At 45.8% G+C, this 26,801-nt stretch overlaps 1 protein-coding gene across 1 annotated transcript in view; it reads right to left on the minus strand.

The window, feature by feature from the left end:
* SIM2 (SIM bHLH transcription factor 2) overlaps positions 1-26,801 on the minus strand; it is a 465,003-nt gene that overhangs the window by 266,667 nt on the left and 171,535 nt on the right. Inside the window, exon 2 of the mRNA XM_069636111.1 lies at positions 22,918-23,000. Within this exon, the coding sequence (XP_069492212.1) occupies positions 22,918-23,000 (83 nt within the window). The remainder of the gene's footprint in view (positions 1-22,917; positions 23,001-26,801) is intronic.

Consider the following 26,801-nt stretch of genomic DNA (forward strand, 5'->3'; position numbering starts at 1 on the left):
TTTACTTCAACCAAAGTCTTTTAACGTTCCACAATATCAGCTTTGATTATCTCTCCTGGGAAGAAATGAAACACATTAGCGCTGTTTATTCCACACTTGTGATTGCCACATTCAATGCAGGTTATGCCACTCTCATCCTGAAAACTTCCTATCAGGAAACCACTTCTCCTGCCACTTCTGTTTTCCCACGTTTACTTTAACCAATTGCTGAAAATTGCTTTTATTCCACATTTCCCTTCTTTGGCTTGGACAATAGTTGTTTAGGTCATTTACAACACGTGTTTCTCTCTCTCATTGGCTGTATATGACTAGAACCCTGTTACACCACATTTAAGAAAACTGCCAAACTCTGGCTCACTGAGCAAGATCTAGCCACTGCTTTATAGCTAGATTATGCTCACCTGAGATGCGAAAGCTAAGCCTGCACCATCTAGACCCTCGTATGCGGACAGCTCTAGCTAGTTGTTACATAACTGTGATTGTTCATGTGGTTTTCATGCTTGTTCATTGTTAATGTCCCATTATTACCTGTAACCTTTACCCCAAGCTTTTAACTTGGAGGTTGGTATCTGTAACATTGTAAGATATGCGCCCAGATGCCCCTGGGCCAAGTGCGCAGTATAGATAAATAAACTAAACTAAACTAGTAAACAACTTGGTTCTTAATTGTCCTCTTTTGGCTTTGGCAATTATGGTTTTTATACCCTTGACTCGATTTTGCCCTTCTTTGATTCTGACAAAGTCTATGACCTTTGCCAGTATGATACCCTTCTTGCCCAAAGTTCCTATTCTGCCACTTTAGCTTGCTATCAGTTTGATATTCAAAAGCATTGTTATGCTATCACTTTAAGTTCTTCATATCAGTTTGATATTCAAAAGCTTTGTTTTAATGCCACTTTAAGTTATTTATGTCAGTTCGGAATTCAAAAGTATAAGAGGGGCCAGCCGGCGATCACAGAGCTTTCTAGGGCCACACACTTGTAGTGAACTCACCGGGTATGCCACTTGCGTCCGCTCGCTCCACTGCCTCCAGCTTCTCTGCCTTCTTCTTGGCAGTCTGCTTCCTTCTACTTGCCATGGCCCACGCCAGTTGGGAAAGGAGCACTGCTCATTCCAGGGACACTCGGGCACTCGCCTGCCACTGCGGTCCACCTTACACTGGCAAAAGCTTTGTATTTGACACTTCCCCAAAGCGATCTCTGCATCTACGTTCTTCAAGGAGGAAATCTTTCACCAATAATACTTCCTGCTGTGCAACCTCTGCATAAAGGGATATTGAAAGGAGACACCCTCTCAGAACTGGCCTTCAATCTGCTAATCACGCCAGCTCTGGCGTCTCTCACGCTTTCCTTCAACTTTGACTGCAACGTGTTACGACATTCACTCCACATTCAACTACTGCTCTCTATGGTCTGTGCCTGAGGGGGTCCCTTATATGTCCCAGTCTCCCTCAGATGTGGGTCATTGGGGCAATTAGTCTGCCATTTGCAATCCTGTGCCTCTGCATCCCTCTTCTTCATCCCAGTACTTTGGGCATTGGGGGACTTGAAGTCCTCAATGTTCAAATCCCCATTTCCATTCACAGGTTCAACTTTACGGTAAGCCATTACGATGGTATGGTCTATAGGGAAGTTATTCAAGGGGATTTCCCACCACTCCTGACCTCCACCCCTCCGGCCCCCCATGCTCCTCCTGCTGAACATCACCCCCAGGCAGGATTAGGAAGTGTCTGCCTTTCCCTGGCCACATGAGGAGGGTCACAGGCCAGGTTTTCTGGGGGAATAATTTCTGATTCATCACATTAGTAAATATGCACTCATTGGTAACTGCGATTACTTTTCCTTGAGCAAAGACTGGTACCTTAGCATCTGCAAAACAATAGAGAACGGTGACATTTTTCAATAACCAGAAGGGAAAACTGGGGGATTTTTAAGCCTAAAAAAAATCATAAATGTTGAACGTTAAAGAAGGATGAATATATGACCACACATTTTTGTAGAGAAATACAAAACACATTTTAGTGTGCTTTCTTTTTGTTTCTGTTTGTTTCAGTGTTGTCTCATATTGATTTTTAAATGCAAACAGTGTTTAAAGATGTACATGGAAAAATGTGTGCTGGTCAAAAGAAATAAGACTTGAAACGAATTCCATAAATAAAGGAAGAACCAGGTCTATTTACATTCTAAACTAAGCAAAGCTTTTCTAGAAATAAGGAGACTCACTAAACACGGTACAGATAGTTAAATTCACACGACCCTGGCGGAAATCGAAAAACGATGGCGGAAATGCAATACCGCCATCGAATAGCGCTCGGTGCGACTATGACCCGTCACCGCAAAGTACGAAGCCATTAGCGACACCGTAGTGAACGCCAACGCTAACTGCACCAAGCACGCGCGCGCGCGCCATGCCAAACCGCAAACACCACCATGGTGCAACGGTACGCCAATTCCGACCCTAGCGGACATGTACCTAACGCCATCAGGCATGGCGGAATGTACCATTCCGCCATGGCGAGAAGTACGGCATCGCGAATCAACCGTAAACGGCCCCACTGAATGCCTGTACACCGCTCCCTGCCCACAAAGTACAACTCCCCGTAGGTGCAATGAAGCCACAATGCAACCATTGAAATGTACAAGTCACCCATGCATGCCAAAGAACAAAAGAAACACAAGAGGGGCCAATGGGAGCTGCAGGGCACAGATGGCACGAATACAGAAGCCATCCCAATGGACATGACCACAGTCCCCCACCAAGAAACGCACGCAAACACAGGCACCTGTGACCAGCAATATACCGAAAACCACATCATTCAACCAGTCCACCTGGCTGACCGGCATCTGTTACACAAAACCCAATCCCCCGCCCCTGAGCATGACAACATTCAAACTGGCATATTGGCAGCCCCCATCCCTGACCTCACTGGGCTTCGTAGGCAAACGCGCACAGCACAGTACCACGCAACGAAACCCCGAAGCTGGAACCCAATGCAGATCTCCTCACAATACATCGCCCCCCAAATAGGCATATGCCACATCACTTGCAAAGAAAAACGCTACACGGGCCAAATCAGAATAGATATTTATGCACATCAAAATCACCAAGCACATACAGCCATCAGGCCATGAAATCCAAAACACCAATCACCATTGTGGGCTGCTTCCGCAAGAAATGACCAGCCACTACCTGTGTGTCGCCCTGTTCCCCCATGGTACACAGAGCCACATTCACGTCCGATAAGGCAACATGGAAGCGCACAGAACCGCAGGGCCGTCCCAATGGGGAGCCACTAGTCCAGCTGAAAGGCCGAAATGTTGCTCCGAGCCACCAGTACTGCGTAAGGGCATGTGGCCCATTGGCGATCGTCCCATAAGATCGTAATGCTGCTCCACTGATTAACACGAAGCAGCAGGTGTCGGGAGAAAAATCCATCTGCAGGAGTGGCATACAGATGGCAGTGGCAAAAGGGGAGGAGATACCTGTCAACCAAAAGAAAAGAAAAAGAACAGAACGGCCATCAGAACTACATACCAACAACTCACTTCAATGATCACACGAAATCCACAGCCATATGCATGCTAGCCCACTCCAAAGGAACATCACCACCCCAAAACCACTTGCGACTCATAACCATCTATATCGAGGTGCAAACACCATCGCAAACGAGTGTCTGAGGGCGCCTCGAGACAGGGAGGGCTCAACAAGGCCAGATGGACGATGGTCCCACTATGGCAGCCCTGCATCACATAGCGTAGGGGAGGCGGATAGATCCCAAGAAGCCCTGTACATGGCTAACTCTGTATCAAATCACCTGCCCATGCATCCATCCATCATTCCCTCATCCCGGGATCAAAATGCCTGAATAATTACTCACATGACATTAGAAACATCCATTGAGTCTGTGCGTTATGCAGCCTGCTAAATCCACAGTGCCCCAGCCCGTAATTCCAGTGTTGTGAAGTAACATGTATTTGGGAACGGACGGCCTCATCGCCCACGTAGCTATTGCGCATCCCAAACTATTCATATCAATCATTGCTCCCTCGCCATGGGCCCTGTCTCAAGGACATAGAACAATAGAACGTTACATTTGCAGTCAGACCTGTGGGCATCTCCTCGCCGCTAGCTGGAAACCGAAAGCGCCGCCCTTCGAATTCCTCATTTGCAACATCACGTCGAAAAGGCATCTGTGGCCGTTTGAAATCACTAATCATCCCATCGAGTGCGGCTGTGTGTGAAAATGGCAACTGCCTTCACCCACGAATGGGACGCCCCGCCCGTCGTTGCAACTCGGTACAGTGATGCATGAGGGCCCACCGTTACTCGAGTACTACGTCCCACTGACCCCTCACAAGTCTGTTCGCGACTGCACAGATAGTATGTGAAACAATGGGACCACAGCAGAATGAACATATCAACCAATCTTACACGGCCATCGGGTACTAATACATGATTGCAATAGCAAGATACAATTCCCCGAATTGCAGCGTTGTGCGCGGGACGTGCTCGGCCAAAGGGGAGAGCAGTTTGCACAGGTGGAATCAATCACCACAGGTGGAGGCCATACAGCCTGAAAACACATAAATTGCACAGCCAGTCTCCTCCCACAACCACACCGAAATGCTACCGGCAGGACTCGTGATGTTGGCCCTGGGGGACCTGATAGCACTGCAAGTACTCCGACTCCAAGAAGAAGACGAACACCATCTACAACCAGCCGCACGGAGGAGACGCAGGAGGAGGAGGAGGCCAAGGCAGGGCCAGCAAGGCCCACCAGCACAGCCACTACCACCACGCAGGCAGCCCGCAATTCAACGCCTCCGAGCACATCCGTTCAACCTCACTGATGAGCAGATCCACACCCTCTACCGTCTGGACCGGGACACCATAGCCGCCATTGTGGACATGACACAGGCTGACCTTGTCAGCATGATAGATAGCCCAACCGCCATCCCACCCCTACTGAAGGTGGTGTCTGTACTCCACTTCCTGGCCACAGGCACCTACCAGCACACAGTCGGACAGTTGCATGGCATTTCTCAGCCACTGTTCTCTCGGACACTATTGCAAGTGCTCGATGCCCTCCTGAAGCACGCAGACGACTACATCTCTCTACCACGCTCGGAGCAGGAAATTACCAACACAAAAGTGGGATTCCATGCACTTGCCGGCATACCGGGTTGCATTGGTGCCATCGACTGCACCCATGTTGAATTGGTCGTCCCACATGCCATGGAGGCCCAGTACCGCAACCGAAAACAATTTCATTCCCTGAATGTACAGATGGTGTGTGACTCCAACAGGATCATTACACATTGTTGTGCCCGATTCCCTGGATCAACCCATGATTCTATGGTCTTGAGGAACTCTACAATACCACGCTACATGGAACGACACGCAGGGAACAGATCCTGGCTACTCGGTGAGTCTCATTACATGCATGATGATGTGGGGTATGTGAATTGGCATTGACCTGCCAGGAAGGGGGGGGGGGGGTGTGCGTACGTATCAATGGCATTCCACATCATACGTTTCTCGTCCACATACAGGTGATGCTGGATATCCACTGAAGAGATGGCTCCTCACACCAGTCCGGAACCCACGGGACCAGCATGAGGAGGACTACAACCATGCCCACTCACGTACCCGTGTAGTCATTGAACAGGCATTCGGCCTACTGAAGACCCGTTTCCGCTGCCTCAGCAGGTCTGGCGGGGCACTCCTGTACCGCCATGAGAAGGTTGCAAAGATGGTGATGGCATGTGTCATGCTCCACAACATGTGCGTACGTAGAAATGTGCCCATGCCCCCTGACGCAGAACTGCAAGCACCTGATGATGGTCATGATGAGGGTGGGGATGTGGCAGCACCTCATGGAGTCTGCGAGGCACCGGAGGGCCGTGACATTCGTCAGCATCTCATTGATGTATGCTTCTAGCACTCACGCCTGGTGGCTGATGCATGGACACGGGACTCGTGGCACTGCGTGTGTCTGGGACATGCACAATATGGACTGTACGCCTATGATGGCCTAGTACACAAAGATCAATGTCCACACTTCTCATTGGTTGATCGTGCACTTTTTATGGCATATGTGATATCATGTTGAACACCCTATCGACCCGCCACCCAAGTGAGCCCAACACACCCCCTCCACCCTCCTACCTCCCACCCGAACACCAGTGTCCAAAGATGCTCATTGTCAGTGGGCTGCCGCTATTGCATGCCCCCTCTGCGGGTATCAGGGGCACCCCTGCCTGTGGAGCGCAGGTTCCTTCCAGATCTACGTTGGGGGCTGCCCTGGACGGAACTTGCAACGGATGATGTGTCTGCCTGCTCACGTCCATGCATGTCCCTAAGGGTTTGCGAGAGCTCAGTGAGCACACGGCGCACTGCGGCAAGTTCGGCACATACGTCTTTGGACGTCGCATGCAGTTCCCCCCTCAGGCTCTCGGTGCTACTCTCCATTTGGACTCTCAGGCTCTTGGTGCTACTCTCCATTTGGACTCTCAGGCTCTCGGTGCTACTCTCAATTTGTGCCCTTAGCGTCTCTGTACCTCTCTCCATTTCTGCCCTAAGTGTCTCTGTTGATGTTTCTATGTCTGCCTTGGTGCCCCCACATTCATCGGCATGGCCCTTGAGGAGTGTGGCCATTTGCTGCTGTTGGACGATTAACTTGTCGAGGGACTGTTGCCTCTGCTGGGCCATGGCCATTTGCGGTGGTGTCACAGAGGGGCTGTTGTCCTCATGTTGCCTTGCCACAGGGCTTGTGGGGGATGGCCAGTCGTCGTCTTGTGGCTGCACCTGCGTGGTATCCTCATGTTGTACGGGAGGGGACAGACAGGGGGATTGGGACAGGTCATGGATGGATCTGACCTCGACATCCCCGTCTTCTGTGTCCGAGCATGCTGCCATCAATGGGGTGTCACCTATGGTGCTGCTGCCACCAGAGGCAGTGCCTTCTGTGGCATCCATTGGGGGGACCTGTGGTGGTGGTGTTGTGGCCATGCTGGCTGCTGGGGTGCCTGTTGATGTTCCCTCCTCTGTGCTGCCACCTGATTTGTGCTGCTGCCGTGTCTTGATGCGTGCAGCTGAGGTGGAGGGTCTCTGGCCGTTGGTCTTGGCCCTCTTTGCAGGTGTGCTGGTAGGGGTGTCCTGTAGCTCGTCGTTTGGATCGGACCCTGTGGTGGAGTAAAGGAGGGCGAGGGTTATTGATGGGTCAGTGGGAATTGGAATGGCATTGTATCACATGCATTGGGGTGGTACCTGAGGGTGATTTGGGTCGGGGTCTTGGAGGTGCTTTGATTTGTGTGTGGAGTGAGGGTGCAGTTGTTTGGCAGCCTGCAGTTAGGGTGTGCCTGCTGCACGTGTAGTGCGTGTATTAGGGGTTTTTAATTATTTATGTATTTATTGTGGGTTTTGACGTGCGCTTTCAGGCCGATGTGTGTGGACGTTCTCCTGGACATGTGTTTCTGTTGCTCTATGTGGACGCATGGTACTTCACATGGTTGGACTTTGTGGATTTGGCATTGTTTTATCTGGCCCACCTACCTGAATCTTCGGATGTCTGCACTCCTTTCTCCATCCCTCCGACTCCCTCTATGCTCTCCATTCCGATGGTGGAGGCACAGATTTCTTCCCAGGGGGTCAACTTGATGGGTGATTCAGGACCTCCCCCGGTGGCTGTGGCAATGTTGCGGTTGGCAGAGAGTATGCTGCGGACGCGTATCCGCAGGTCGTCCCATCGCTTGCGGCATTGCTGTGGGGTGCGGGGTGCGGTCCCCACCGCACTTACCCGCTGTGCCACCAGAGCCCATATGGCCTTCTTGTTTGCAAGTGCCGTCCTGGTCATTTGCGTGGAGAAGACGACGGCTGCATTCTCCTGGAGGGTCTCTGTTAGCACGGTGAGTTCCTCACGGGAGAAGTGGACCTGCCGCTTGCGGTCGCACGCTTTCTTCGCTACTTTTCCCATTTTTCGTGGTTTCGCTAGGGTGGTTGACGGGTTGGGGTGTGTTTCAGGGTAGTGATTTTAGTGGTTGTGTGGTTTTGGTGTTTTTATAGGTGTACGCCAGGATGTTTCCCGTTCCGGGCCCATGTTTTGACTTCCGTTTCCGTATATTTCCGGGCACCGTACTTTCCGGTAGGCGCACACTGCGGTGACCGCTAAGTGGGGTGGCGGTATTGCACCTAGGGCGCCGTACGGCGGCGGTGTGGGCCGTTTTGGGGTCATTTCCGCCATCGCGGACTTTGCACTTCCGCCGTGGCGTGGTGCTCGTGCCCGATGGGTCGGAATGGGCCGCACTTTGCTCCTTCGTACAATGGCGGAAACGCTATTTACGCTGTGGCGCTCCGGTCAGTCGCTTTCCGCAAGGGTCGTAATGAGGGCCCTTGGAGCCTTTAACTTAGAAGCAGGTACTTCCCCTAAAAAAAACCTAGGGCCTGATTCACAGAGCGTTTTCCTATGGGATTGCTCCGTTATGAAATGCTTCTCTGAATCAGGCCCCTTGTCTTCATATCTATCATTTTTCGCTGCTGCTACTGGTTCTTGTGTAACTCCAGACAGATGTCAAACTACCCTAGCAGCAGGCAGGTTCACATTACGCAGATTACACAACACCAGAGGCCTGTTCTTACAAAGCGTGCTGAAAGTGGAGACAATTGCCCTAATTGACATGTGCTTTGATCTTGACTATGCCTTGGTCCCTCTCATGTGCCTTGGGACTACTGTCGTCATGTTCAGGGAGGTCTGATGGCTATTTGCACCACCCACAACAGTATAGGATTTCTTCTGTTTGTGACAGCTGCTGGAATGCCTCCTGGGGTCACTCTATCCAGCCCCACTTTCTTGAAGGGTTGGTAAGGCCATGCGCTAATTTTTGGAATGTTCACAACTTCTCCAGGAAGATGTGTACTATGAGGAGGGGATTGTGGTATCTCTCTTGTCTGGGGAGTGCTACGATGCTCTTATATGCAGCTGAACACAGAGCTAAAGAACGTGCATTTTTTCTTTTAAGTACTCAAACTTCTCCTTGCTCCTGGCCACAATCTGTAAATCATGGCAGGGTGGTCCGCCGTCTTGGAAGATCCTCCCCTTTGGTTCAGGAGTGTATGAGAAAGTTGTTGCACATGTTAATGACACCTCTGGTTTTGCCTAGCATATGGCCTATGGTGTCCTGGAAGACTACCCCCCAGAGGATATACAAAGGTTCAGGTAGCAGTTCAAATAGCCGTATGACTGGAAGGTTGTATTGAGCAGATTGACTCTTTGCTCAACTTCAGCCGGTGTTTTTGTGCTTTCTGTTCTAGCTTGGAGAGGTCCATCACACTCACTGATCTGTGATCAGGTCATTAATTGGGGGAGTGAAGAGTCTTTCTATTTCAGTTGCCTGGTTTGGCGGGTGCTTTCCTGTATCAGTGTGGATCTGTCCTGGTTGCTTTGTTTTTCTTGTCTCTGTGATCAGCGATATCCACAGCTTTGGGCCTCGCACCTTCTCATTGATGTTGGCCTCCCCCACCTTGTCTTGCATGCGGCAGGGTACTCTGTGGCATTGGGTTGGACCGGTATGCCGATGTGGACTTTGATGACGGTAATACTCTTTTGGCTGATGCTGGTGAACTGGTTGTCTAATTGGTCGAGCAGTTCACCCAGAGCAGAAACATGGACATTTCAGCTGGATCTGATGCAGTCCAGATATTCTAGTGAGTGGCATGTCTCCAACCTAGTTTTTGCTACAAATGCACTCTCTTGAGTCTGGTGGTCCCCATGCTGGTGTAAGCCTACAAGATAGCTCAGAGAGTTGAGCGCTCACCCCAGACATCTGTGATCAGCATGAGTGGCACAGGCTTCCATCTCGGCAGGGCAGACTCACCCCTTTATCTTCCTGAGGTGACAAATTGAGTACCATTAAATTAGATAATAATTACACCTACTATTGCAACGTTTAGATGAGAGAGGAACCCAGCATGAAGTGCTATATAAAACTTAATATTTCTGCTTGATAATTTAATTCATGGGAGAAGAATGTCCAAAAGCATGGCAGGGGCTGGGGGGTACAACCAAATGCAAAGAACTGGACTTTCATGGGCTGCAATGCTGGAACTCGTGTGAGAAGGTGGAATGGCTTTTCAGGCAGGACATTGACATATGTCTCTGTGTCATAGTGACAGGAGGCACTTGAGGAAAAGGCCGCCTTTATTGTGTCTGTTGGCATCTGCATAGACATAGAACATTTCTTCATCGCTGCCTGGACCCCAGTGCCAGGATTTACTCCAGCATGTTCTTCTCATGAATCCCTCTCCATGGCGTTCGGTCTATACTGCAGCTCCATGGAGATTGACAATTGTGTAGGGGTGAGCTAAAACGACAGGCCTTGAAGCCGTCTCGTTCTAAACATCTGTGTACTGTCGGGTACATATGTGGTGCTTCTATTTCCTTCTAGTTTACACTGACTCCTGCAACTTTGTGAGATCCAACTTTCTTTTCCTTGGGTTTGGCGGCTGGGTTCCCTCATTGCACATGCTGTTATGATTTTGCATGTTTTGGTTGTATGTTAGATATTGTGCTGTGGCTACATATTAATCTGTGATTCTCCGTTCTTTTGCAGCCCCATGGATGGTGATATGGATTTTGAAATGTTCTCTCACCTTTGGCTGACCCTATTGTTGCCACATACGTGTATTGTCTGCCACCCATTTTTGGCAAATAGAAGTTCTGTGAGGGCTTTCCTGACACGGGCCCCAAGCAGTCTGTAGGCTGTGTATCGTTGTAGGCAACTGGAGTGTCTTCGTTAGCATCCAATCAGGGAATGTCCAACCAACAGCCGACTCTAGCAAAATGGCTGAGCTTTCCTCACAGACAGCAGGATTCACACAGTGCACGGCGTCCAGCTGACAGGAGTTAGTTTCCGTAAGTAGTTTGCTGACTGATTTTTTCACTTCTCAGCCTTAGTTGAGGTATTTCAGGGCACATGCTATATCGGAAGGACCAACCATCATTCACCTCATGGTTGCATGCCATCTCCAGACTTTACTGGAAGAGAATTCAGGTTTCCCAAAGAATGTGTTACTTAAGCTGTGTCAATGCACACCACTGGATTTACCTGTGTTTGAATTTCATCAGGTGTGTTTTGTAGCTGTCATGATTACCTTTTTTGAGGTGCCTCATTTTTTAGTGGAGTCTGATGGGCAATGTTATTGGTGCCTGAAGCAAAGCAGCCTCATTGGACACGCAGGTATGGTTCTTCAGTTAGGCTTTATTGTAAGCTTCTTCCTGATGTTATAGAGCGATCCACTGGGTCCCATCACCCAGGCTAGCTTCTCGCAACTGACTCTGGCTGGAACCTTGACACAGCATTCACACCCAAACAAATGCCTGGTTGGCCAGGCATTTGTGCATTAGGGCGAGCGATTTGAGGGAGATTCTTTGGGCTACTAAAAACCAGTGTAGGCTGCGTCTGGTGTCAGATATGTTCTGATTCCTGGGAATATTCAATGCTGCCTTTATGGCGCTGTTTTCAGTGACTTGAAGCTTGCTAAGATTTCGTTGACTCGTCCCTAGATAGAGAGCATTACAATAGTCAAGTTTTGACATAATGAGTGTTCTAGCAAGTGTGGTGCAGTTAGCCGTGGTGAGGAATGGACGGCAGGCTGTAATAGGTTTGCATTTCTAGGCTGATGCTGAGATTGCGGCATTAGTTTGTCTAGAGAGATATAATGTGGAATCAAGATAGATACCTAGAGTTTTAGTACTATTGGAGACCTTAATGGTGTTGCCATCGATGATGAAGGATTTGAAAGTGGGAGCAAGTCTGCTCAGTCAGTGATGGGAACCCAGAATGAGGAGCTCTGTCTTATTGTCATTAAGACAGAGCTCATGTTGTGTCATCCAGGCCTGAAGAACCTGATATATATCATTTAAAGCTTTGGAGTCAACTGAATGGTCTCTGGTGATAGGGATGAGTATCTGGGTGTCATCCGCATAGTTAGTGTAGATGACACCAAGATGCACGAGAATATCGAAGAACGGTTTTGTAAACACATTGTAGAGTGTGGGTGGGACGCAGGATCCTTGAGGGACCCCACAGAGAACTGGTGAGGGTTCAGCGGAAGCAGAGGGGGAGAAGACTCTCATGGATCTATTGACCAGGAAGGATCTAATCCAGGTAGTGGCTTTGTGTGAAACATGGGCAGCCGATTTGAGGTGATGGCAGAGGATTTGATGGTAGACCAAATCAAATGCAGCCGATAAGTCAAGTAGTAGTAAGAGGGCCAGTTTGCCATTGTCTTTCAGATCCTCAATTTGTGTTTTTAGATCAATGAGGGCAGTTTCTGTTCCTTGCCTAGGACGGAAACCAGATTGTCTGAGGCCGAGTAATTTGTTTGAGTCCAGATAATCCTCTATCTGTAGGTAAGCAGCTTGGTCCAAGATTTTAAGCAGAAAGGGCACGGTGGTGATGGGCCTATAATTAGTGGGTATGCTGGGGTCTAAGGAGGGTTTATTGAGGAGGGGGATAACCCATGCATCCTTGAGGTTTTCAGGGATGATGCCTGAGTTGAATGAAGAGTTTATAAAGGCAGTGATAAAGGGAGCTAGATCGTGAGTGGCCTCCTTGATGATGGGAGCTGGACACGTGTCACCCTAGCAGTTGGATGGTTTGAGTTTGCTAATGATGCTTTCAACCTCAGATATGGTTAGTGGTGAAAAGCTAAAGGGTTTGAAGGTGTGAGGGATAAAGGAGGTTTTTCCGAGAGGGGAATAGAGCTGTGAGTTAGACTGTAGGCTGTTTTTTTAGCATTGATTTTGGATTGGAGTGTAGAGATTTTGTCTTGGAGCACTTTTTGAATATTAGAACACCATATACTGTCTTTGCTACAGGCATCAGGAGGTGTAGATGGAGAATCCAGTTCTTTAAGTATCTTAAAGATCTCTTTGGTATTGGATTCAGCGTGCATGATATGCTTGTTATAGGTCTCTTTTTTTGCTTGGAAGATAGCCTCTTTATAATTAAATGATGCTATAATGAGGTTGTCCTTGTTAGCGTCAAAGGGATGACTTTTCCAGCAGGCTTCCAAGTTTCTCTTTTCGTTGCGTAGGACTCTCAGTTGTGGTGTGAACCACGAGTTGAGGTGAGCAAGAGGTTTGGATTTCTGCAATTTAATAGGGGCAATTGAATTTATAGCTTTGAGCATGGCATGATTCAAGGTATCGACTGGGACTGTGGGGTCCGTGAATGACAATGAAACGTTGTTCAGTATGGGTAGGATGAGAGGGAGGAGTTTCACTCTTGTAATGTCTCTTTTGTTTCTAGTACAGATTGAGGGTGAAATGTCCTGTCTAGCACATTGGGCGCTGGCTTTCATGTTGAAGGTGATAGTGTGATGGTTAGAACAAGCGCAAGGTGAATTTGCCACTAGGTTGATGCTGCAATTCAGATCAACCAGCCAATCAGGAGTTCTCCCCTTGTTATAGGTGGGTTCCAGAATACAGTGGGAGAAGCCCTAATCAGTTAGAGTGTTGGCAATGTCCAGTGCTTTGAGACCGAGATTGAAGTCCCCTAGTAAAATGATTTTAGAATTGGTCTTGGTTTTATCTGCAAGGATGCAGGTAATGGTGTCAGCAAAGGTACTGACAGGTCCTGGGGGCATGTAGATAAAATACAAGATGGAAGTTTGGTTAGGTGAGATAGGTAGCTCGACCGTCAGTGACTCAGCTGAAGGAATTTGTTGATTCGGGATGACTCTAAGGCCGAGGGAATTTTTGTGAATAATAGCAACGTCTCCACCTTTGGATTGACTGGTATTACGGTTGCGTCTGATGATGACATAGCCGCTGGGGATGGCAAGGGAGAGTAAGGGTCCAGATTCTGCATGTAACCACGTCTCTGTAATAGCTATATAATCTAAATCATGTGTTGCAATAAAATCTGCGATGTCACGCGCGTGCGCAGGAAGGGACAGGGAGTAAAGTCACAGTAAATGTGGTTTGGTACTGCTGAAGCAACTCCAGATTCATTACAAATACACATGTGTCAATAAGTGAATGGAAAACTTGTAGTATGCTATAATTGTTGCAATGAAATGGCAGTAAAATGGTCAAACTTTACACATACAGTTTGAACTCAGCCACCTCAAGGTATGGTTCAAATGTTTTAAGGGACAATGACAGACGGGAAGATGAATAATTTTGAAAGACCTCCAAAAAGGCAATACCTATGATAGCCTTCTTGACGGTCAGTCTAGTTAAACCCAGCCCTGACTATGTGACAAATGTTACAGGTAGGGTCCTCTATGTGGTCTGGTAAAAATCCTTCTTACCTGGCTGGATCGGACCAACGAGTGGCCATTGTCTGTGAAAGGTTTGTCTGATAGGTGACACTTTTGTTGATTACATCTATGATTGGTGCATCTGTATCTAAAACTCTGCAGACAGGCCAACATATTTATCAAATCTGTGAATTATTTCAAGGCAGCGATAAACCTGAATAACGAAACAAGCCCCCATCTGTCTTGTTGGCTATTTCTATGGTACTTTAACATTTCTCCATATCATTAAAAACAATCAGCAGGTCGTGGTACGCCAGGTTCTTTTGTTTGAAGTGTTTAACTCTTTCAAGTATAGTAGTAAACCCTAGAGGAAATTGTTTCTGGATCATGTCAATTTGTTTTCTATTACTTAAAGTCTCACATTTCTAATAGGAAAAATAAAGCAATAGAAAATAAAACCACAATCGCACTCTTTTTAATTGCATTTTTCTATACGTTTAAAAAAAATAAAAATTGTCAGGTTGGTTTATCATTTGATTTGTGTACTTAGGAAATCAGCTGTATAAAACAAAGTAACTTTTAGGTTCTTGAAAGAAAAACAATCATTAATAATTGTACCTTGCCATACCAAGTAGAGCTGGGGAATGATGTGGTCAAGTGCATCAATTACGGACTGGGCCCAAACCCTGGCTACACCAACTAATCAAAGTTTGTGATAATGGCCAACTCATTTAAAATCACTGTTTCTAAGCATCCAGAACCGACAGTCCTTATATGTGGTTTAGTCCATCATAAGCACCGATGTTGTCCATTATATTGATTGTGAATGTTTGGTCCATTGATTATAGACGTTGCTGTACTCTATGTGCATGTCTTTTCTGACAGACATAGAGAAAGTGTGTTTTGAAAGTTCAGTGAGAGTGTCCGCTGTGTTTCAACTGTATTCTACCCGCACCCAGACGACCTGACCAATTACCGGCCCATTACTAACTTCCCGTTTATTGACAAAATCTTGGAAAAAGTAGTGACTACACAACTACTTTTCAGAATCGAACAACTTTACCTCCTAAATGTCAGGGTACTGCCCCAAGTTTATCATCAAGACATCCACAATCCAGGTGGTGGATGATGTTCTCCAAGTCTTGGATAAGGGTGACTCATGCCTCCTTGTTCTCTTAGACCCTTCGGGTGCATTCAACACCATCGACCGCTGTATGCTCCTTTCCCTCCTTGCTGACTTGATGGGATTCTCTGGCACTGTCCTGACTTTGTTTACTTCCTACCTCTGGAGCAGACACCAGGCTGTCCAGATAAACCTGCTGTGTTCTAACGGACTCCCAGTCTCTTTCTCTTGTCACCCACCCACCCTCTGCAACTGAATCCTGGTATCAGCTCGGAATGCCCTCAAAATTCCCCCATTTGCAAATCTTTCAAAACATGGCCTTTTCAACAACACCTGACCAAGGAGTAATCCAAGTCAAAGCACATACTGATGCAGAGACCTCAACTCACAGTACTACACTACTGTTAAAAGATGCCAGGCCATACACTGGCTACTCACACTCTGTACAGCGATCCGTGACTCCCGAGCTAGATCTGCACTTTAAACGATTAAATAAAATAAATATGTGTTAACACTTAACTATGGATAGACAAGTTAAAAGTGTGTTCATATGATATAGATATGAATCAACGAGTGTGTAAACTTTGTTTTTTATATGAATAAACACTCAGCACAAAACTAAGCTGCTGGTGTTTTTTTATGAAAATGCATATGATACCTGAAACAATGTGGCTTTCCTGATGGCCACATATACTATGACTCCTGCATATCAATTACTCCCCATCTGAAAACAGGGAACAACACATGGACTACTAACAAATAATTAAATATATTACATAATTCATTCTCCTAGACATGTTATAGGAATGCCTGATATTCATTGTGGATGCCGACATTTTCATGGTGATACCCGGCACATAATCTGAGAATATAGACATTTTATGGCATCAAGTTTGAGTGCCTGTCAATACCTGGAAATTGAACTAACCTGCAATATAATGTAAGTATATGGCATTGGGTGAAATACCTGCAATGGTAGGAGTATCTGGACATCTCATGGGAGTACTTCGCATATGATATAAGTATTTGGTGGCTCATAGAAATACCTCAAATTGCCAAAAGCACCTGGGCGTGTATTGTATTGTTCTGTATTTATATTTATTAAGCACTAACTTGGCCCAAAGACATCTAGGCACTAGCAAAAGCCAACAGGGAAGACAGTCACAGGAGCCATAAAAACATTAAAAGAAGTAGGTTTTGAGAGCTTTACGAAAAGGAAGATGATCAGTAATTTTGCAAATCTGGCAAGGAAGAGAAATCCATAGAGTAGGAGCAAAGACAGAAAAGGAACGTCCTTCAGCCCCTGTTTTGCGGAATCTCAGAACTTGCAATAGAATTTGTGAGGCCGAGCTGAGCGCAGACATCTCAAAGCAGTGTAGATAGTCAATTTGGATTGGAGATAAACAGTGCCAGATTGATGATTTGCATGATGAGTAATACAGAATCCTAAAATTGTCGCCACTTTTCAAAGGAGGCCAATATGTCCTTTTACCAGACTCTACGAAATGTAATGCTCTGCTTTATACTCAATTGTGCCTTATCTTGCAACTAAGCTTTTATGTAATCTTATCTTCCTGTTCTCTGCTGTGCCCTGTTACCTCTGGGTTTTGCGCGCCATATTAAATCAATAAACAAACAAACAATGAAGCTGTTGTAATAAGAGGTGCTGATGAGAGAACCTCGATGCACGAAGGGATAGACATGCTGCAGAATTTTGTCCGATCTGTAACCGATCTGTAACTGGATCAGAAAATCAGGTTGGCCAAGATAGAACTCATTGCAGTAGTCAAGAGATCCCATAATAGATGAGGTCGCAACTGTGGAGCGAACCTCAGGAAGTATAAAAGAAAGAGTCTTTTTTTAAGTTTCAGCTTGAGAAACCCTGAGTTACAAACCCAAACAATCTGTTCTTCTCTTGAGCCTGGAGGCAAATGTTTAATACCAAAACTCTCAACCAATGCAGCAGAGCCAATCACGAGAATCTCATTTGTGTCCCCAACAGACAAGTTCTCAGGTTAGATGGAGGATCAGGTACGGGAGAATCAATTTGAAAGAGCAGCTGAGTATTATCTGCTCCAGTGTTATGCAGGTGACACGCAGCTCTCCTTCAAACTTCCCTCTATTGCCTCTTCTTCCTCCTCTCTCATCCCAGATGGTCTGACTGCTATTCAGGCATGGTGTGCTGCCAATGATCTCTGCCTTAATGTCAGTTGGTCTGAGAGCCTTCTGATTGGGATCCCAGCTCCCTCTTTCCCTCCTACCCTCGGATGCCCTCCATGGGACCCCTGCCCTCATCCTCTTGTGAGGCAAAAAAACGTGCTGTCGTCTTTGACTCCTCTCCCTCCTTCTCCCCTCACATAGCAGACCTTGCCAAGAAGGCCCACTATCAGCTGCACCTCCTCAGAGGCATCCTCCCTTTCCTCACCTTCCCCTAGAAACTCAATGTCTCCAGAGCGCTCGTCCTCTCTAGGCTTGACTACTGCAATAGCCTCTTCCTCAATCTTCCCTTATGCTCCCATCGCCCCCTTCCACTAATCCAGAATATGACTGCAAGACTTATCCTTGGCCTCAGGCCCAGGGACTGCATCTATCCAGCCCTAAAATATCTCCTCTGGCTCCCTGTTGCTGCTAGGATCAGGTTCAAGACCCTCTGCATCATCCACAAGGCTTTCTGGGGACTGGGACCCCGCTACATTCAATTCTCTCCCTAAATACCTCCCTGCTGGAGCCCTTTGGTCCTCTAGCTCCAACTCTCTGCAGATCAGATGCTTCTCTAATCAGAGAGTGAGAGGTAGATCTATCTCCTCCGTAGGAGCCTCCCTCTGGAATGGTCTTCCTGCACCTCTCAGGCTTGAGCCAGATCTCCTTAAGTTCCGGAAAGCTCCTCAAGACCCTCCCTTTCCCTTCTTCCTTTCCTCTCCTCCTTCCTTGTGAGCTCCCCTGTCTGCCCTAGTGACTGGCTGCCTGGTTTTCTCTGAGTTCTACAGGGCACCAGCCCCCCTGCCCAGTCCACCCACCTCCTCCAACTTTGCATTGGGACCCTCACCCCTGGCACCCCATGCAATCCCTGGCACTTGCCCTCCTGCCCTCCCCTTAGCACTCGCCAAGCCCCTGTGGACCTCTTCTCCCCCTTAACCCTCTTTCACTTGCATTCGCTCCTCTCTACCCTTCGCTTCCCTTACCACCCTAGCACTTCACAATTCATGCAGACTGGCACCCTCCGCCACCCTCGCACTTCTTGTTGATGCACTTGCACGATCCGAATGTCAAAAGGCCTAGTAGGACTGCTATTGTTATCCTCTCTTTTAACCCTCCTCCCCCTTTTGTCTTGTGGCACCTTGAAATACCATTTGTTGTAAAGGCTCCTTACAAATAACCAATAAAATAAAATAAAAAATAAAAGTATGTATAGAAATGCACGTCATGTTCCACAATAAGATCAGCCAAAGGACGATGGTAAAGACTAAAAAGGAGAGGAGAAAGAACCCTGAGGAATGCCACAAGATAGAGCTACAGGTGCAGAAAGAATGGGCAAAAGAGACACTGTTTGTGTGTGATCCGTTATAAAAGAAGAGAACCAAGAGAGAATAGAGTCAGATATGCGGCGAGACGCTTCCAGGTTGTGAAAACGGAGGTCATGATCTATGATATCCAAGTCCGGAGAGAGGTCAAGAAGAATCAATTCATCAGACCTCGTCGCGATCCTGAAGCAAAGGCAGATCATCCAAAATGGAAATCATAACTGACTCCATGCCCATAAGTGGTCGAAAACTAGATTGAAAAGCATGAAGAAGATGATTTGATTCAAGCAAGCGAGAAAGTTGGGAGAAACAATAGCTTCCATGGGTTTCATAAGAATCGGAAGGAGGGATATAGGCCGATAGTTGGCTGCAAGGGCTGGACACAGGTAAGACTTCTTTAAAACTGGGGAAACCAAAGCATGTTTTAACGAACCAGGAATCACGCCACTGCTAAAGGAATAGTGAAGAGCAGCAGTGAATAGAGAAATAGTTTCTGGGAAAAGAGAATGACTGACATAAAGAGGAATAGGATCAACTGGAGATGCAGATTTAATCCCGTGTAAAGCAGCACAAACGACCTCCTCAGTAACAGAATCAACTGATGAGTGGGGACAGAAGCTTTAGAACCAGCAGTAGCAATGGAATGTCGGATCCTACAAATCCTTTCCACAAAGTACAAATTGATGGCATCACACCGAGCTTGAGAACGAGAAGGCTCAACTACTGGCCGGGGAGCGCAGATAGTCCCTTAGCAACTCTAAGTAGTTCTCATGAGAAGCAAGATGCTGAGATAATGCGATTCCCATAATACTGGGATTTCTCTACCTTAATAGCCTCATGATAGCATGACAGAGCCTGTCTGTGAACCTGCTTAAATTCAAAATCATAATTAATGCGCCATTTAGGCTCTACATGTCGGCAGGGTGCTCTAAGATCAGCCGTAAACCATGGAGCCAAGTTTTTAGTGTGACTAGCATTGATCCTAACTGGAGCCAAGGTGTCTGTCATGGCGTTAAGTAGAGCAGTGCAGGGGTCCAGGTTGTCTGTCCCAGTAAAGCAAAGTGTGCTCACCATTACATGATCAGCCACTGAAGGACACACCTTACCCCGATGACGTCGAGGGTAGATAACCTCTGGGAGTACCTGGCATTTGATGACATGACATGCAATGGGATGAATCCACCCTGGGCCTTTGATGGCAACACCTGGCATATAATGTGAGTACCTGGCGATGGATGGACATCTCTAACATGATATGAGTACCTGGCATGTAGAGGAAATAACTAGCATATGTTTTGGCATTTGATGGCGAGACTTGTCATGTTATGTGAGTGCATGGCCTTTCGATGCAACTACATGACAACACGGAAAACAATTTCATTATACAAAAACAAAACTGTTGGCTTCGCCAATACTTGTTTAACAGGTTCATTCTGCATGCTGGTTGGCAGAAATTTAAAAATACTGGATTATTATACAAGCTGTGCCCCCTTGATATCAAAGAATATTGGTTTCCGGATTGATTGTGAATAATCAATTAATGTATTACATGTAAAATGCCTATGCGAGACCTAAAATATGTCCTTGTTGAATTTGTAGGTTTGTTCAAAGGTTAGGCAAAAAGAAAATGGCCTTTTCTCGGACAGTCCACCAGTTATAGAGAATAATTGGTTTGAGCGTTATTGTTTGACTTCCTGTAGAAAACAACAGTTCAGGCCAATATTATTTTCCTGATGCCTTGTCCACAACATATGCCAGTATTCTCCAAGTGGAAGAAGGTATTTTCATGATGGCTGTGCCTCATAATACCAGTGTTGCCACTGTCAGAGGACAATCTCTCTCTGGTTGCCCCAATATATGCCAGTATTCCCACATTACAACCAGTGGCTGCCAATGAATTTTTATATTGGCGTGGCATAATTAATTCCCACAAAAGCGTGTAAGTGAGTGAGAATGAAAAGACCCAAGGAAGGTTTGAGCAGGTTCTCATCTCATCCTTAGAAATATTTTAAAATATTGGGTGTAAATGGTGCATTTTACAAGATACAGTTTGATGAAAATTGGGTACAAAGCCCTACAGTTTAAAATGGGTTTAGAAGGTTAACACTTGAAAAATGTCCAATGCTTTCACTTCGTTAACAGTACACAGGAGCATTCCCAGTGCCTTTTCAACAATACACACCCGCATTCTGCCAGTAGAAGAAACCATGCCCATGCTGGCTGTGCCCAAATATTTTAGTATAGCGACATCAGTGTACCCTTATGATTGCTTTGCCCATATAGTCAGTAATGCCATTGCAGGAAAACATGGCAATGCTGGCTGCGCCTATGTTTGGCAGTATCTCCCACTAAGCACACAGTCATATTTGCTTTGCCCATATCGCCAGTACTATCATTGTAAGGAAACATGTTCATGCTGGCGGCGTCAATATGTGCCAGTATCTCCATGTACGAACACCCCTTTGATCACTTTGCACATAAAGGGGGTAATTTTGTTGCACGAAAACATGTCCATGCTTGCTGTAACAATATATGCTAGCATCTCTACCTAACAAAAATGTAATTTGTCCATATAGCCAAAAATGGCATTGTAAGAAAATATATCTGTGTTGCCTGTGCCAATATGCGTTAGTATGCCCCTGTTAGAAAATTTTGCCTCATTCCGAGTTTGTCAGTCATTCAATGGTAATTCCACTGAATTGTCACCAAAATCGGTTATCGTTACCATAACTTGGTCTCGTTGGTTTACCACAGGATTACAAGAGAGGGCAGTGTTAGTTCCCATTTTTGCAGTCCATAGGACTCCATGGGGTTTTTAGTGAAATTACCATAAGCAGTAATTCCGCTGTGGTAATTCTGCTGATTTTTGGCTTTCAAGCAGAGGATTTGGCAGAGTGGTAAACACAACAGTAATTCTGTTAGCACCCAAAAAAGTGTCGGTAACGGAATTACTCCAACTATTTTACTGCTCCACCAAACTCATCATTTGAGGCTCATTATTGTAACGTTTACTTTAGCCATATCGCCAGTAATATCATTGTAAGAAAAAATGCCCATCCTGGCAGTGCCAACATGTACCAATATTCCCATATAAGAACACCATGATGCATGTTTTGTCCATATATCCATTTATATAAACAAGGATGTTTATTCTATTCAAATTGATCAGCATTAGGATACAATAATATCTACAATTACAAAAAAGTCAAATGAAATCAAGACAACAGAACAACATATACCATTTTATGATTATACTTGTATGGAACAATTCATTGATTCCGAAAAATTACTATACAAAAAATACTAGTAAACATTCAAAAGTGCATCGTGCATCATATGACCAAGGGTAATAGCAACCAGTTAACATATAATTTAATTGAACGATGCAGGAAAATGATCAGAGTTGTGTTGTGCCTCATATGACCAAGGATCATAGCAACTAATTAATTTTTCATGGGAATTATTTTTTTAAAAAGCATTATTAACAGTGTGAATGAGGAAGAAACATATCACAAATCGTAGCAAGTCTTTCAGGGTAACAAGAAACCCGAAATCAGACACAGTATTCTAAGCAAGAACTGCAGGTACAATAAGGTAGACGAAAACTGCATGAATATGAACAAACTTGATCCGCAACAAACCTCAAATAATGTTGACGCTGATATTTTGAGGAAACTGAAAGCCCCAATTTTTATTAGAGATAACAAAGAGGCTGCTTGGGGCAGAAAATAAGAGAAGAAGACCAGGGGTAAGGAAGGGAAGGGAAGGAGGATACTGACAATTACACCAGCAATAGTAAACCACAAGTAGTAGTATTTCAAAACGCAAAAAACTATGACCCTTCTTGTTTTCACACCATTATGAGTTTGTCAGTCAGCAATTTAACTGTCTTGTTTAAAGAAATACTTCTTAAAACAAAGATCGGATTATTACACTGCCGTGATTTTAAAAATGATGGCATAAGTGTTAAATGCGGTGCTGATCTACACACAGTTGCAGCTTTTGTACCTGGAGAAGATGTGATCCTAGCTCCTTGGCCACGTTGTCCAATGGACCAATACGGCTTGGCTGTCCCCAGGCATCTCCCAGACCTGAAAAAAAAGAAGCAAACCGGTAAGAAAGCGTGCCCCTCAGACAAGAAGAGGTCTGTGACAAGCTGAACATCTTCAGTTTCCACGTTATCATGCAATGATGACTTAGCAGCATAATGCACACACATATTCAAGCGTGACCTGCAGATCTCAGGTTCAATCCCCACTCACATTTTGATCCTGCCATAGTCCGTAATACGGGTTGTGTAATAACAGCATCAGTTACTACGGGCTGGAAAGGACAGGGTTAAAGCACTATATAAAACAGAATCCAAGTGGTAAACAATGTTATCCGCATCTTCAATGATGGTCACCCCACCTCCTGATGCCCTTCGATCTTTCTGCAGCTTTCGACAGAATGGATCATCAAGCCCTCATTGACAGACTTCTGGACCCCAACACTCAGAACCTCTAGAACCAATTCTGAAATCTCAACCCGGCCTCTAATACTAGTATTGTAACATTGGAGCTCAAAGGCACTACATAGTCTGGAGACCAAGATACAACACCCTAGGGAATCTTTTGCCACTGTGAACCTGATACCACTACAAAACCCTAAAAGCCGGGACTCCCAAGCACCAAGAAACTGTGAGACTGAAATACCACCACGACAGAGAGGCTGGGACAGCTCACGACTCTGGGATAGACCCAGACTCCTGGGATAGACCCTGACCCCTGGGATAGCCCAGATCTCCAGGATAGGCCCAAAACCGCTGGGTTAGCTCCCAGACCCCCAGGTTAGCCCCGAACCACTCCCAGATTAGCCTGTGACCCCCCATGGGTTAGCCCCTTGATCCCAGAATAACCCTGAACCCCTGTGTTAGCCCCTGACCCTCCCACCCCCTGACCCACCTGGGTTAGCTCACGGCCTTTGGGGTAGCTCCCGTCCCTGGGATAGACCTCACCCACAGGATAGGTGCCAAGTACAAAATCCCCCGCACCAGAAAGACTGATGCACAAGGAACAATGAAAACAGAATAAACAAATTGAGACAATCTCATAACACCACACCCAGAAAGCAACCTACACCAAGAGATGGCACACCCACATGTTCACTGCAAATGCATCCTTTTGCTGGAACAAGACCAAAATAACTCTACTTATTGCGCTACCTGTCAGCTTACCACCCACTTGGACAACCGTCCAACCTCAAGATCAATATGCACATAAGGCGGATTACCGAAAACCCAATGGAGAGACGAGGAAAACACGGAAACAAAACCAGAGGAAATGACCTCAACATGCCAATTGTCACAAAAAAGTGGTCCGACACACTGAATCTTCAAGTAAACAGACAGATGACTCTGAAGAAAACAGCAATCCAAGACACAACCTTGCTTGACCAATATCAACACAATCTCCCAAAACCACAGCCAAAGATCAAACAAATCACAGAAAATAAAACGATGCACTGCATACTGATCAACACCAGATAAATGTCAAAGCACTCAACATAAATATATGAAAAGCGATGGAGGGAGAGACATCCTATTCCTCACCGAAACCTGGCTAACTCGAAACTACAAGCTAATAGCACACAATTCCCTACCCAACAACTTCAAACTTAAAAAAGCCACCTGAGAAGGAAAACGAGGAGGAGGTCTTGCCGTAGCATACAAGGACGAGCTGAAAATAACAGCACCACCACTAAACATCCCAAACGGTGTATCGCTCCTCCTGCAACTAGTCTTAGATCACTAAACCATACTATAATTTCTACGTGTCTATAGACCACTGACATAGAAACCCCCCTTCACAGTCACATTTGTGGATGCCATCACCAACATCGCCATCAAAAAAGATCTGCTGATCATATTAGGAGACTTCAACATCTAGTTCAAAGAAGAGAACACAAACTCACCCAAAACTTAATGAACTAGCAAAAATGCATCTATAACAATTGTTGAAAGGCGCTACACACACAGCATGCCGCACCCTAGATGAAATCTTCTGCAACAAAAACCTGGTCACAACTGCACCACAAATGTTAATCCTGCTAACCTCCCTCAAAATCTGCCAATCATGAAAAGAAGCTGGAAATCCATTAAGAGTGTCGACCTAAACACTAGACTGGAAGCCACAAAACAATCAATTACCGTTCTAGAACCAGCTAGCATAGAAGAAAGAATGGACACAATCCAAAAATGTAAAGCGAAAACATTGGATGATATTGCACCAGAAAAACCCTTCACCCCTTTCTAAAGAAAACAATGGGAAGATGGTTTACTCCATCCCTCAGAGCACTGAAAAAAACTACCAGAATACTTGAAGAAGAATGGAGGAAAAACTACGATTAAGGAAAAGAAATGCATACCAAAAACAGATGCAATGATACAAAGCTGTAATACTCAACGCAAAACAAACATTCTAAAACAAACGGATCACAAACTCAAACAACACCCAGAAAGAGATGTTCAACATCATACATGAGCTAAGAAACCCAGTAGCATGCAACAACACACCAACCGCATCACAGAAACGATGCAATGATCTTGCAGACTACTTAAAAACATTGACAGACCCATGCCCACCAGACATACACAAGACTATCCTCACCCAGAAGACACCTGCAGAATATTTCCTCAACCCTTTCAACCACTCACTAGCAACAGGAACCTTGCCATGAGCCTTCAAATTGGCATACATCAAGCCACTCCTCAAAGACCTATCAGGAAACACGGAAGACCTAACCAACTACGACTAATCTCAATATCCCATACCCAGCGAAACTACTAGAAAATTACGTCTATGAATAAATCATGGAACAGCTAGAAAACAATCAGATACTAGACCAGGCTCAAGTAGGTTTCATACCCATGAGAGGAACAGAAACTGCATTATTTTGTATATGGGATAACCTAAAAACCAATGCAGAGACTCCAGCGTTAAATCAGGACCAATACTACTCAACCTGACAGCAACCTTCAACACAGTCCACCGCGAAACGCTCATAAAAAGACTCAAAAGTGTTGGAATCAGCAGCACAGCACTCATCTGGCTAAAATCCTTCATAACTTAAAGAACGCAAACAACTTGGATAGCACCATTTCAGTCAGAACCTTGTAAAACAATATGCAGAGTCCCACAAAGCTCATCGCTCTCACCATTGCTTTTTGACATCTACATGACCCCCTTGATTAACCTCATAAAAAAACATGTCTGCACCTGCTACAACTCCGCAGATGGCACTCAAATCATCTACAAAATCAATGTCAGTGAAGAACAAAATCCAACCCTTACCAACTGCCTCACTGAAATAAACCAATGGATGAGCACCAACAGCCTTAAACTAAATCCGAACAAAATAGAAATCATGATTGCACCCAACGATCCATCAAAAAATCACCACATTCTATGGCCTACTGAACTGGGAAACCCACCAGAACCATCCAAAGTAGTCAAAAACCTTGGACTACTAATGGAGAACGAACGAACACCAGAAACATAAGTCAATGCAGTAGTTTTGAAATGTTTCTTACACTTACACACATTCAAGCAGATACTCCCCTTCTTCCCCTTCCCACACAGAACACTTTTCGTCATCTCTCTCTTCATGTCAAGAATAGACTACGGCAACACCATCTATCTTGGAATGCCAGAATATCTTCTAAGAAAACTACAGTGAATACTGTAAGGGTGCAGAAGTGAGAGTGACAAACAGGTGGCAAGCTTTTGGGCAAAGACTTATATTTATACGCAAAAGAAGGAAGATAAAACCTAACTATCCCTAGTTCTAAGAGGGCTTTACCTACCTCAACAAAACACTACTGAAATGTCAGAAGGACCATAACTAAAAAACTA

This window comes from Ambystoma mexicanum, chromosome 7p (assembly GCF_040938575.1).
Source record: "Ambystoma mexicanum isolate Mex_15411 chromosome 7p, UKY_AmexF1_1, whole genome shotgun sequence".
Taxonomy (NCBI): Eukaryota; Metazoa; Chordata; class Amphibia; order Caudata; family Ambystomatidae; genus Ambystoma; species Ambystoma mexicanum.